At 43.2% G+C, this 14,450-nt stretch overlaps 1 protein-coding gene across 2 annotated transcripts in view; it reads right to left on the bottom strand.

The window, feature by feature from the left end:
• Positions 1 to 5,320: 5,320 nt before the first annotated feature.
• The window catches only part of LOC129697194 (uncharacterized protein C8orf74-like), a 30,066-nt gene continuing 20,936 nt past the window's right edge, over positions 5,321 to 14,450 (bottom strand). For both annotated transcript variants that reach the window (XM_055635517.1, XM_055635516.1), the window contains one exon: positions 5,321 to 7,928. In XM_055635517.1, coding sequence (XP_055491492.1) covers positions 7,731 to 7,928 — 198 coding nt within the window. In that variant the 3' untranslated portion in view covers positions 5,321 to 7,730. The remainder of the gene's footprint in view (positions 7,929 to 14,450) is intronic.

The following is a 14,450-nucleotide window of genomic DNA, read 5'->3' as shown; positions in this document are numbered from 1 at the left end:
ATTGTCGCTCCCTTCAGTTTCACCCCACCTACACCCCTCTGCTTCCCGGCCATGTGTGTAACCCCTTCCCTCCCCTCTCCAGCTCCCCGCTCATTGCACCGGCGCGGGGGCTTTGTACTGTCTTCACGTCGCGATGCTAGCAGGTCAGTGCCAGTCACCGGAGACGTCAGGACCAATGGAACACCGACCCCCAGGCCCACTGCAAGCACGGAGATCCCAGATCAGCAACTCCAGCCCAGCCCCGTTCCAACTCCAGAAGAACACGCTCCCCGTATGGGCAGAAGCTGATGGTGTGCAAGAATAACGTCTTGTTCTTGGGGTGGCGCAGCTCGGGCTGTGGGCGAATTGCCACTTGTCGCCATAGCGGCCCATCGGGGAGCGGATTCCTCTGGAGTTGGAGGGGGAGGGGGGTATTGTGCTGTTTGATCGCCCCCTGCTATTCCAGGGACAGGGAGACAGGACGTTCACCGAGGGCGGCCCGCAGAGGTGACAGCGGATCCTCCGGTCAGTCCTGGAAGAAAGGGGAACTAAATCCCCATCCATAAAAGAGAAGGTGAGGGTATATTGCGCGGGAGGGTTAATAATTGACAATATGCTGCTACCTGCCCGCTAAGTTAAAAAGTTCCCACGGTAGACACGATACACAGTGTAGGCAGCAGCAGATTGTCGCTCCCTTCAGTTTCACCTCACCTACACCCTCTGCTCCCCGGCCATGTGTGTGACCCCTTCCCTCCCCTCTCCAGCTCCCCGCTCATTGCACCGGCGTGGGGGCTTTGTACTGTCTTCACGTCGCGATGGCAGCAGGTCAGTGCAGTCACCGGAGACGTCAGGACCAATTGGACGTCGACCACCAGGCCCACCGCAAGCACGGAGAACCCAGAGACCCACAGCCAACAGCAGCCCAGCCCAGCCCCGCTCCAACTACAGAGGAACATGGGTTGCGGATGACGGGGCGCAGCTCGGGGCGTCATAGGGGCCCATCGGGGAGCGGGTTCCTGTTGGTCCTGACGTCTCCGGCCACCTGCTATCCTCCGGGAACTGTACCGCCCTTGCAGGAGAGTGGGGTTGTTTGCAGTTGCAGAGGGAGGGGGCAAGGGTGGTACAGTTCCCAGTCTCAGCTCCAGTCCAGGGGGGTGGCCGGAGACGTCAGGACCAATGGGACAGCGACCCCCAGGCCCACTGCAAGCACAGAGATCCCAGAGACCCACAGCCAGCAGCAACTCCAGCCCAGCCCCGCTTCAACTCCAGAGGAACACGTAGGGGCAGAAGCGGATGGTGTGCAAGGTGTTCTTGGTGTGGCGCAGCTCGGGCTGTGGGCAAACTGCCACTTGTCGCCGTAGCGGTCCATCGGGGAGCGGATTCCTCTGGAGTTGGAGGCGGAGGGGGGTATTGTGCTGTTTGATCGCCCCCTGCTATCCCAGGGACAGGGAGACACAGCGGCTTTTTAGACTGGTGGGCAATCACTTCCAAAGTTCTGCCCACACAGTCAGTACACCTCTCCTACACTGCATTTCATACAAACATTTATTCTGCAAGAAAAAACGACATTGAAGACTCAAACTCGCGACCGAGTAACTGCCTGGATCAAGGCGCAAACTCGCGACCTTGCGGATATGAGCCGAACACTCTACCACTGAGCCAGCCATTAAAGTCTACGCTAAAAAATTTCCATTCCCAAGACCGACAAATTCTGAATTACGAAAAGTGTCTGGTCCCAAGGCTTTCGGATAAAAGGTTGTGCACCTGTATTTACAAAGATTGTTGGACATGGATATATCCTCAGGGTTTTGAAATCAACCGCTAGTGACTTTCATATGTTAAGAACCAAAATATTTATGCCAGTAGATTCTTTTGACATTTTCTGAATAAGAAAGCTTCTCGTGTGGGCTTTTTAATGCTTGTAAATCATTAGGATTAATTTAAGATCCAGTGACTTCTTAAAATGTTTGTTTGCAAGTTTCTGCATTATATATAAACATATACGTCATTACCTGCATTTTTCACTTGATTGTTTCATTATATACAAAATAAATGATCATTTAAAAAAAAAAGATAAATGCTTACACTACTTCACATTTAATGATCCATTTATAAAATCACATGCTGATAAATTTAAAAAATGGACATAACGCTCAGTGTCATTAACCGTGGGGGAAAAAATAAGCATTCACTCATTTTCATTATAAATGGAAGTTTACCTCCCTTAGGTTGCCTGTAGTCAAATAAATTCATTTATATTTATTTATTTGTAATTAGTGTTTCATGTAATTTTGCTTGACATTAAATTTATCTTTTGGCAACCTAAAGGAAAATTTAAATGTTTCGAATAAAAATCTATGAATTTTAGACACACATGCCACAAATTGGGAAAACTAAAACTGGATCACTGGCTACAACATTCTATTTCTAACTATGAAGCTGCCCAGCAATCAGACTTGAGGGACATAAAATGCCTAAAGAAAAATGTTGCTTTGTCAATTCACTGTATTTAGATTTATTTTAATTATTCAGTAATTTTTGACGAGTTATTCTGGTTTCTCCAGAATCACTGCATTAATGTCTGAAGGGAAGAAACAGAATACAATCTGAAAAACAAATATAGCTTTATGCACTTTAGAAATTGTTTTGTTGGTCAAAAATATCTCAAGCTTGTTAATATTTTAGAGTTTTTAGAAATATATTATAGAGGAAAGCTCTTTAAGATAAAGACCCAAATTATCACAGAATTTAGATTCTATTGTATTTCCCAACAGCTATCAATGCTCAATTGCATCATTTTCAGGTGAGCATTTTCAATTATGAGAAGGTATTACTTTCAAAATAATTTCTTTAAAAACATTCTTGTTTTGTCATTTTGTCAGTCATAAAAAAATCAAATTAATGTTTTAAATTGCTAGAATGTTTTAATACTGAAATTCACCTTGTGACATAGTTATGAGATGTCCTAAATTAATGTAGCTGTATATTCCTAAATATGTAATTACTTTCCCAGTTTCAGTTTAATATTTTAAAATGTCTGAAGTGTAGCAATTGAAACAAATTTGTAGCATTTATAATCTAATTGTGTAACTGCCAACTAACGTACAAATTGGGAATGATCTCCTCTTTAATTAGTATACCTTTAGTAGTAATGTTCTGCTATAATTTAAAATCTATTCACGGAACTAAGCTGTAATGAATTTTGTTTCACTGATTTTTTTAAATAAAGGAATGAGATCTACTAACCATGACTGCTGTCTGATTTCCTGAGTTTTGGAACTTTGATTCTGAAGCTGGCGGAAGTGGATACAGCACTGTTTCCTGCCTGATAACACAGCTTCTCCCCTATCAGGATGTTTGTAGTTATTTTACCGCAATCATCAGACTGAAGAACGGACACTTATTGATATCAATCTGGCGGGGGGGGGGGGGGGGGGGGGGGGGGGGTTGGTTAGGGGGGATGGTGGTCGGAAGCAAAATAAAAGAAATGTGGTGATTAATATCATCAGGGACCAGTGTTCCATCAGAAAATTAAGAGTTTCATTTTTCCTACTGAATGGCAGCTCAAGTATTAGCAGAACATCTATTTATTTCATAAGGTCCAAAATTATGAAACAAACTCCAGAGAATTTTGAGATACTACGCCTTGTAGGTGCACCAATCCTATAAGAAATATGTAGATAATTAGCTTGATTTTCATAAGATCATAAGTGATAGGAGTAGAATTAGGTCATTCGGCCCATCAAGTATATTCCACCAGGGCTGATCTATCTCTCCCTCCTAACCTCATTCACCTGCCTTCTCTCACAACCTCTGACACCCATACTAATTAAGAATCTATCTAATGCTGCCTTAAATATATCCACTGACTTTTCCTTCATGGCCTTCTCTGGCTAAGAATTCCACAGATTCACCACCCTCTGACTAAAGAAATTCCTCCTCATCTCCTAAAAGAACGTCCTTTAATTTTGAGGCTATGAATTAAATAGGACTAGTCCTAGACTCTCCCACTATTGGAAACATCCTCTCCGCATCCACTCTATCCAAGCCTTTTACTATTCTGTACGTTTCAATGAGGTCTCCCCTCATCCTTCTAAACTACAACGAGTATAGGCCCAGTACTGTCAAATGCTCATCATGTTAACCTACTCATTCCTGGGATCATTCTTGTAAACCACTGGACCCTCCCCAGAGCCAGCACATCCTTCCTCAGTTATGGTGCCCAAAATTACTCACACTATTCCAAATGCAGCCTGACCAGCACCTTATAGAGGCTCAGCATTACATCCCTTTTCAAATAACTAGTTATTTAAGGTTTAAAAATATCCGTTAACCGTGTATAATAAAATGCCCCCATCTACATTCGTCCCACTGCCAGTGTCTGGCCCTATCCTATCCAAGTACCTGTTCAAATGTCTTTTAAATGTTGTGATGGTACCTGCCTCAATTACCTCCTTTGGCAGCTTGCTCCATACGCTCACCGCCCTTTGTATAATAAAGTTGTCGCTCAGATTCCTATTAAATCACGGCCACTCTCACTTTAAACTTGTGTCCTCTGGTTCTTGATTCCCCTACTGTGGATAAAACAATCTGCACATTTACCCTATCTAATCCACTCTTGATCTTATACACCTCCATAAGATGACCCCTCATTCTCCTGCACTTCATGGAACTTCATGAGTCTAGCCTGCTCATCCTCTTCCTATAGCTCAGGCCCTTGAGTCCTGGCAACATACTCGTAAATCTTATCTGTACTCTTTTTAGCTTAACAACATCTTTCTTATAGCTGGGTGACCAAAACTGAACACAATACTCCAAATGTGGCCTCACCAATGCCTTGTACAATTGTAATATAACCTCCCAACTTCTGCACTCGATACTCTTGACTGATGAAGGCCAATGTGCCGAAAGCCTTCTTGATCCCGCTATCTACATGTGATGCCAATTTTAAGGCACTATGTACCTGCACTCCTAGATCCCTCTGCTCTATAACACTCGCCAGAGCCCTGCCATTCACACTGAAGGTTCTGCCCTGGTTTGACTTCCTAAAATGCCACACCTCACACTTATCTATATTAAACTCCATTAACCATTCCTCAACCAACCTGCCCAATTGATCAAGATCTTGTTGCAATTTTTGATAACCTTATTCACTATCTACAATGCCACCCACTTTCATGTCATTTGCAAATTTGCCAATCATGCCTTGTATAATCTCATCCAAAACATTGATTTGGTATGAGCAATGAGCAACACGTATTTTGACCCCCAGGCTACATTAATCAAAGTTCATTTAGGACTGAAGCTATCATGATTGGTTAAGAGTATTTTTATTGTCAAATGTCATGAAATGGAACAATGAGATTCTTACTTGCAGCAGCACAACATGTATGCAAATGTACTCGGGAGACATCATAAGAAACAACAAAAGGAAATGTAATCAATTCAGTTATAATTTGGAGTTTAGTTGGAGGTCATGGTGTTAAATAGCCTGTGCAAGGTAGATGGTTTTGGGAAGAAACTGTCCCTGAGCTTGGACGTTACAGTTTTCAGGCTCCTATACTTTCTTCCCAATTGCAGGAATGAAATGAGAACTTGGGCAGGTGTGGGTCTTTGATGATGATGACTGCCTTTTTGAGGCTGTGCCTTCCATAGTTCCCTTCGATGATGAGGAGTTCAGTACCTGTGATGGACTGGGCAGTGTTCACCACTTTTTGCATTCTCCTTCGCTCCTGGGCATTTGTGTTGGTAAACCAGGCCATAATGCAACCAGTTAACATGCTCTCTACAGTACACCAGTAGAAGTTCAAGAGAGTATTTGTCGACATACCAAACCTCCTCAATCTTTCAAGGAAGTAAAGGCATTGATGGGCTTTCTTTATGATTGCATGAATGTGCTGGGTCCAGGAAAGACCTTCAGAAATATGGACACCCAGGACACCCGTCGATGAAGACAGGTTTGTGGATCCTCGGCCTTCCTCTTTTAAAGCCATCAATTAATTCCTTGGTTTTGTTGATGTTAAGTGCAAGGTTGTTGTTCTGGCACTATTCAGTCAAATGATCGATCTCTTTCCTATACTCTGACTCATCATTATCCATAATTCGTCTAACAACTGTGGTATCATCGGCAAATTTAAAGATTGAGTTGGAACTATATCTAGCTACACAGTTATGGATAAAGAGTGAAGAGAACAGGAGGCTGAGCACACATCCCTGAGGTGCCCCAGTGCTGATGGTAATCGAGGAGGAAGTGTTGTTGCCAATTCGTACTGATTGTGTTATGTTAATGTGGAAGTCGAGGATCCAGTTGCAAAGGGATGCAGACAAGTTTGAAGGGGATGATGGTGTTGAATGTCAAGCTGTAGTCTCTGAACAACATTATTTGTATTGTCCAAGTGGTCCAGTACAGAGTGGAGAGCTAGTGAAATTGCATCCTCCGTTGATGTATTGTGGTGGTAGGCAAATTCTAGTGGGTTCAGATTCTTGGACATGTAGGAGTTGATATGTGCCATAACCAACCTATCAAAGCACTTCATTTTCCACTAACATTAGTGCCACTGGTCAGTAGTTACTGAGGCATGTCATCTTACTCTTCTTGGGCACCAGTATTTTTGATACCCTTTTAAAGCAGATAGATGCCTGCAAAAACTTTAGCTAGTTGGTCCGCGCACATTTTGAAAATACAAACATACACCATTAACTCTTTGGACATCAAAAGCAAATAATGTGCTCCCCGGTCCTCTCCTCCCGTGATCATTCCATTGGAGCAGTGGTTGGTGATGAGCAAACTGATGCTCTGTTTGAGGATTGTAGAGTATGGATGTGTTAATGAGAGTCCAGTGAGAAAATTAACTGGCATTCTGTTTAGCTTGTTTTTGGTCAGTGTTTGGGATGACAGGGGTAGGCACCTGGCAGGGGTATCAAGAGAAATGACCTGATTGGCACTGAGTTGGGAGTCATATTGCTTGTGAATCGGGAACAGTTGGGATTCAGTTTGGCATATGGGTGGAGATAGGCACTATGCTTAATGGATCATGGTATCAGATGGAATTCTAATCTGGAGAGAGATGAGCAATGCACTTGAAATTGTGGAAGTAAGCATGGGAATTGGTGCAGGATTATGCATTGCAAGCCTCCTAGATTTGTACTGCATTCATAGGAGTGCCCAACATGGTCCTGATTCCTTTGCGATTCCCCAAAGGAGTATTTATTAAAGAAAATATCGAATCAAATTTCCCAACTGAAGGAGGTAATACAGAATGATCATTATTGTGCTTCAGACCTGGGCGAGGGTTTAATATCCATTTTCAATTGTATATCACTAGGGCGGAGAGTGGGAGGATGTAGTTGTGTAATTGAATTCCTGGGCAAGAGTGCTCAAATCTGGGTGAAGGTAAATCATCACAATGCTGCACAAATGGATTGAAAGGAGCATGACTCTGGCAATAAAATACATTTCAAGGCAAGTCACTTATGTGCCACTGATGCCAAAAATGAACAAATTACTTCAAAATAATTATTTAATAAATTTATCATTTGATTAAGAGGAATAACAGTGAAGGTGAAGCATCTACATCATGCATTATGTATTAATAAGATTCCCAAATGTGGAAGGTAAAATAAAGTGTGAAGCATCTAGATTTGATTGACTTACAATCAAACAAAAAAGTCAGGCTTTTTTTACATTTATAAAGACTACTTTAATTTCTTGTTAAATAAATCAAATTAATAAATGAAATAGTTAAAACTGTCTATTTCTTTCTACTTGATGGTCTAGCTTTAGATTTCTTTGATGAAGATTGTTGAAGTTTGGATGATAGGAAGGGTGTAGTTATCTTCTGAAGTTTTAAATCTAGAATCTGAAATGCAGTTTCAATCTGTTTTTGCAGTATTTCAGAAGTTGCTGCCATCTGAATCTCGTAAGCAGCTTTAACAATTTCTTCTAAATCCTGAGAACGAAACAGATTGCTGTTGTAAAATAACAAGCAGATATGAAGTCATCAAATAAATGTAACGTTAGTCCAGAGGACAAGAGGTGATTTTTTTGGTTATGTCTATTTTGCAATGTTAAGGACATCAAAACTAAAAGCAGAAGTAGGCTACTGGCTCCTTGGTCGTAGAAAGAGGCACTGGCCCAACTTGTCCATGCCTACCAAAATGCCCTTCTAAGCCAGTCCTATTTGCCCACAGTTGAGCCATAGTCCTCTAAACCTTTCCTATCTACATACCTGCCAAATGTCTTTTAAATGTTGTTATTGGATTGGCCTCAACTACTTGCCCTGGCAGCTTGTTCAATAGACATATCACCTTCTGCCTCAAAAAATTACTCCTCAGTTCCTATTAGACCTTTCTCTTTCTCACTTTACACCTATGCCTTTGGTTCTTGATTATCAAACCCTGGGAATATCCTGTGTATATTCACTCTATCTGCATCCGTCATGTTTTTATATACCTCTAAAAGATCACCCCTCAATCTCCTACATGCCAATGAATAAAGTCCTAGTTTGCCCAACCTCCTCCTATAACTCAGGCCATTGAGTCCTGACAACATTCTTGTAAATCATCTTTGCACTCTTCCCAGGACAATGAAATCTTTCCTACAGCAGCTGACCAAACCTGGTTTTAACATTGGGAATAAAACCGCAAGCTTTACCACAAAGGATAGAAAGAAAAAAGAAAAGGAAACAAGTTACCATAGGAAATGGTCAAAGTGGGTGCATTTACAACATTTTAAAGACAATTGGACATGTAAAAATGGTTTGGAGATACAAGGGCCAGGTGCAGTCAAGTGGGATTAGCTTGGTTAGTATCTCTAAACGAAACTAAACTTGGTGGGCATAGACAAGTTGGACCAAAGAGCCTATTTCCATCTGTACAGTTCTATGACTCTAAATAAACACAAGTGTCCAGTGTACGAAACACAATATTAAAATAGAATTGTACATCTTATAGAGAGAAAATCTGGTTTTCAAGTAGCTAAAAGTAAAAAGTAATTTATGTCAACCAGGTTAATTAGCTTGAGGACACAAAAAGTCGGAGTTAAGGGCCTGTCCCACTTGGCCGTCATTTGCACGTAATTTATGCTACATCATTTACGCGTCACGACGCGCGCATCATGACACGCACGTGATGTGCACATGGTGTGTGATGACATAGGAAGTGACGCGCGGCTGTGATGTACAAAATCTTCGTGTGCCATCTGCGTGACGTGCAAATGACGGCCAAGTGGGACAGGCCCTTAACTCAGCGGGACAGGTAGCATCTCTGGAGAGAAGGGATGAGGTGACGTTTTGGGTCGAGATCCTTCTTCAGCTTACTCATTAACAAATACTGGATTACAATTGGTATGTTTTATGAAAGTCATTTCAAAAACACTCAGAAGTTGTAGATGAAACTTCACTGGAAACTAAGGAGTGCCGACAGGTATATTGTTCCTTTTTAAAGGATTAGTTTTCATAATGTGTGTGGAGAAGGATAAGAGAAAAAATATAATTATATTTATCATTGTTTGCAAATTACTTGCAAAATGGTAAGTTCATGAAGGATGCAAAGGATATTGTGTGTGGGAATCAAACTTCCTCTTCAAACATCAGAGTCATACAATACCAAACAATAACAGATATATTTTCATATTTGGTTTTGGATTAAATTACATCACATCTGACCTCCTGTTCCATCAATAGACTCAGCTTAGACTTTACTTAAACTGTAACCTGAGTAAGTAGTGCATCCTCATTCATTTGAATAGGATTGTCCACCTTGAGTGAGAAGTGATTTAAAAAAAGTAAAAATGTGTTTCAGTGAACTTTCTTTTGATGTTTCATTAACATTATCACTGTGTTCAAATAATGGGAGTTTTGCATTGTTCTATACATTCGTGCTTGTATTAAAATGGTGCCAGAGGAGAGATCTGTCCAAGTTTGTTTCAGATTTGCTGGGAAATATCACCCAGGTATTGTGTGAATAAGAAGAGTGATTCACAATCTTTAAAATAGTTGAACAAATTAACCATTCTTATTTCCTATCACTAATGAACGTGAACTTATGAACTTGTATATGGGGTCCAATACGATAGAGTGATATGAAACATGCAGTGCATGACAGATGACCTCACAGCTGCATGTCTGGCATATTTTGTCAATGCATGTTCATCATAATCATAATCATAAGTGAATTAGGACATTCAGCCCATTGTCTACTAATTAAATCAGGCTGATCTATCTCTCCTAACCCCATTCTCCTGCATTCTCCCCATAACCTCTGACACCCATACTAATCAAGAATCTATCTATCTCTGCCTTAAAAATATAAACTGACTTGGCCTCCACAGCCATCTATGGCAAAGAATTCCACAGATTCACCACCCTCTGACTAAAGAAATTCCTCCTCATCTCCTTCCTAAAATAACTTCCTTTAATTCAGGCTATGACCTCTAGTCCTAGACTCTTCCACTACTCTTCCACTAGTTGAAACATCCTCTCCACATCTACTCTATCCAAGCCCTAATCCAATCTAATGTTATGAGCATTGGATCCAAAATGTCATTATGCACTCTATAGTTGCAACAATTGATACTCATGTGGCAAACAAATGAATTTGTGGGCTACAGAGCTCTGCTTTCACCAAGATGATTTCCATTTTTCAAAGCTTAAATATTGAGTCACTTGTCAAAAAAACAGTAGAGGCTTGTTTCTGATCTCCTCAAGAAGGCACAATCTTGGTGAGGAAAGGAAGATTGTAGTATGAAATCACAATGTGTTATTTTATTCATTAAATATTTCTGCAAGGAGGTACGCAGGCTAGAAAATCCTGCCCTCTGCTGTTACATTTGCTAAATACCACAAAAAAAACAAAATAAAAAATTAAACATTGCATTAAATAATTCATAAGTCAGTAAAATGAAATATTTTTGTGTTCAGCCGTACAATGTTCAAAGTTAAGGACCAAAACATTCTAACACCCCCCCCCCCCCCCGGGCCATGTAGGACTGAGGAAATATCTTTCTTTCTATTCACCTTACACAGTCATAAAGTTCCAAATGGGTTCTCAGAACAATTTCCAGCAAAATGTAAAGCTGCACGGTAATACATAGAAAATAGGTGCAGGAGTAGGCCATTCGGCCGTTCGAGCCTGCACCGCCATTCAATATGATCATCCAACTCCGTATTCTGTACCTGCCTTCTCTCCATACCCCCTGATCCCTTTAGCCACAAGGGCCACATCTAACTCCCTCTTAAATATAGCCAATGAACTGGCCTCAACTACCTTCTGTGGCAGAGAGTTCCAGAGATTCACCACTCTCTGTGTGAAAAATGCTTTTCTCATCTCGGTCCCAAAGAATTTCCCCTTTATCCTTAAACTGTGACCCCTTGTCCTGGACTTCCCCAACATCGGGAACAATCTCCCTGCATCTCGCCAGTCCAACCCCTTAAGAATTTTGTAAGTTTCTATAAGATCCCCCCTCAATCTCCTAAATTCTAGCGAGTACAAGCCGAGTCTACCCAGTCTTTTTTCATATGAAAGTCCTGACATCCCAGGAATCAGTCTGGTGAACCTTCTCTGTACTCCCTCTATGGCAAGAATTTCTTTCCTCAGATTTGGAGACCAAAACTGTACGCAATACTCCAGGTGTTGTCTCACCAAGACCCTGTACAACTGCAATAGAACCTCCCTGCTCCTATACTCAAATACCAAATAATGATGCCTTACTCCAGTCTTATCCAACATCACATTGCCCAATGCCACTGTCCCACTTAGGAAACCTGAATGGAAACCTCTGGAGACTTTGTGCCCCACCCAAGGTTGCAGGTGGTTGCCGGAGGTTGCAGGTAGTTGCCGGAGGTGGGAGCAGGTTGGGAGACTGACAAAAACCTCCAGGGACCGCACGGAAACCTTGGGTGGGGCGATAAGTCTCCAGAGGTTTTCGTTCAGGTTTCCTAGGCGGGACAGGGGCATAACACTCTTCAAATAGAATGCAACTGATTCCATCAACAATATGTAAGAGAATCATGAAGAAGTTGCAAATTGGTGGCTTGATTTTTGTTTGACTACTGGTCGGATTGCAGTATTCCCATACTATACTATTGTTTGAATCTTGTACAGTAAATGGTACTGCTAAAGATTTAAGAATTTGTGCTGAAAGAAATGAGTTTAGTTAGCTAAGCTCCTAAAGATTGACCATAACCGTAAAAATGAAAGGAAGTCACAAAGAGCAGGACAAGCCGCTAGAGGTTACAGAAGGAAGAAGGGGAGAAGACACTCAGCAGGCAGCCAATATTCCGTATGCTTCTCCAATGTGTTTTCCAAAGGGTTGCAGCATGAGTGATGGAACACTGTTAACCTTCAATTAGGATTCTTTGGATGATATTGCTATGATGTTGAGGCCGTTACGGTATGTGGTTGCGAGAGTGAAAAATGGCAGCCCAATCTTCCGGGGTTTTGATGTTTTATACATGATTGAGAGGGAGGAAAAGGGGTGGGGGAGTTGTGCTACTAATCAGGGAGATTGTCATGGCGACATTCAGAGAGGACATACAGGAGGGTTCATCAACTGAGGCGATATAGATAGAGCTTAGAAATAAGAACGTTTAGTTTATTGTCACACATACAGATGGTGCAGTGAAAAGCTGTTTGTAGTGTGCTAACAAATCAGGAGAAAGACGAAAGAACATGATTGCAATCTAGCTGTCCAAAGTGTACAGATATATGATAAAGGAAATAACATTTAGTGCAATATAAAAACCAGTTAGGACCAATTAAAGATAGTTGTAGGGTTTGCAATGTCATAGATAGTAGCTCAGGATTGCTCTCTAGTTATTGGTACAAGCACTCTAAAGGAATTGAAATATAGGCTCTCTAATAGCAAGAGGGAGATGGAAGAACAGATATGTAGACACATTACTGAAAGATGCCAACTCAACAGGGTTGGCTTAAAGAGTGACTTTAACTTCCAGAATATTGACTGAGATTTGCTCAGTGCCAAAGGCTTAGGCAGGGCAGAATTTGTGGGGTGTATTGAAAAGGGCTTCTTGAAACAGTATGTGCAATCCATACTGAGAAGGGAACATTATGGACCTTGTGTTGGGAAATGAGCCTGGTCAGGTGACTAGTGTTTCAGTGGTAGAGCATTTTAGAGATAGTGATCACAACTTCATAAGTTTTAAGATTGTTTTGAATTGAAAGAACTCTGGACCTTGCGGGAGGGTATTAAATCGGAGTAATACAAACTGTAGCATTATTAGGCAAGGAGCTCAGGAGGGTACACGGGGAACAATTATTATTGGGTAAGTCGACATTGACATGTGGGAGTTGTTTAAAGACCAATTGATCAATGTTCAAAACTGGCATGTTCCAGTGAGGAGGAGGGATAAGGTTGGCTAAGTAAGGAAACCTTGGATGATCAAAGAGGTTAAACATTTGGTCAAAAAGAAAAATGAAGGAAGGAAAGGGGGGGGGGGGGGGGGGGGGGGTGGGGGGGGGGGGGGGGGTGGGGGGGGGGGGGGGGGGGGGGGGGGGGGGGGGGGGGGGGGGGGGGGGGGGGGGGGGGGTGGGGGGGGGTGGGGGGGGGAGGGGGGGGGGGGGGGGGGGGGGGGGGGGGGGGGGGGGGGGGGGGAGGGGGGGGGGGGGGGAGGGGGGGGAGGGGGGGGGGTTAGGGGGGGGTGGGGGAAAGGGGGGAAAGGGGAGGGGGTGAGGAGGGAGGGGGGGGGGAGGAGAGGGGGGGAGGAGGGGGGGAGAGGAGGGGGGGGGGGAGGAGGAGGAGAGAGGGGGGGGGGGGGGAGAGGGAAGGGGGGGGGGGGGAGGGTAAGAGGGGGGGGGGAGAGAGAGGGGGAGGGGGGTGGGGGAGGGGGGAGGGGGGGGGGGAGGAGGAGGGGGGGGGGGGGGGGAGGGGGGGGGGGGGAGGGGGAGGGGGAGAGAGGGGGGGGGGGGGGGGGGGGGAGAGAGTGCCTTTTTACTTCAACCCAAACAACCATTTGCAGGCGGTGCTTTTTTACCTCTAACCATATTTTCATTTTCAAACCAAATTAAGGGTACTCACAGTGCTGTAGACATTTGTCAGTGTCATTCAGAGCTCTGATTGAGGCACACCACTTGCAGAGACTGATTGAGGCACACCACTTGCAGAGGCTGATTGAGGCACACCACTTCCGTGTTTTATAGTCCCTCCCCCCTGCTGCCAGCGGGGGCAGCAGAGAGAATGGAGAATTTTGTAAAATCATTAATATCTCTGTCATATTTAATCGACGGGAAAAATCCTCGGCACACATACGGCGGAGGGCGGGCTCTGAGCGAGGTGGCCAAAAATGACAGTCGTAGGTGGCGACGTTCTCTCGGAAATCGCAGCACAGATCGCCAAAACCGGTCAAGAACAGAGTTTTAGTAATATAATAAAAGCAAGGTAGGTCTGTTCTTGGTTCTAGGAGTGAATTTATGCGTGGAGTTTGGGGATGTAGGCACGGCTTTGCATTTGTTTT

The sequence above is a fragment of the Leucoraja erinacea genome, chromosome 5 (genome assembly GCF_028641065.1).
Source record: "Leucoraja erinacea ecotype New England chromosome 5, Leri_hhj_1, whole genome shotgun sequence".
Lineage (NCBI taxonomy): Eukaryota > Metazoa > Chordata > Chondrichthyes > Rajiformes > Rajidae > Leucoraja > Leucoraja erinaceus.
Note: the sequence above shows the minus strand (reverse complement) of the source record. Positions and strands in the feature narration are given on the sequence as shown.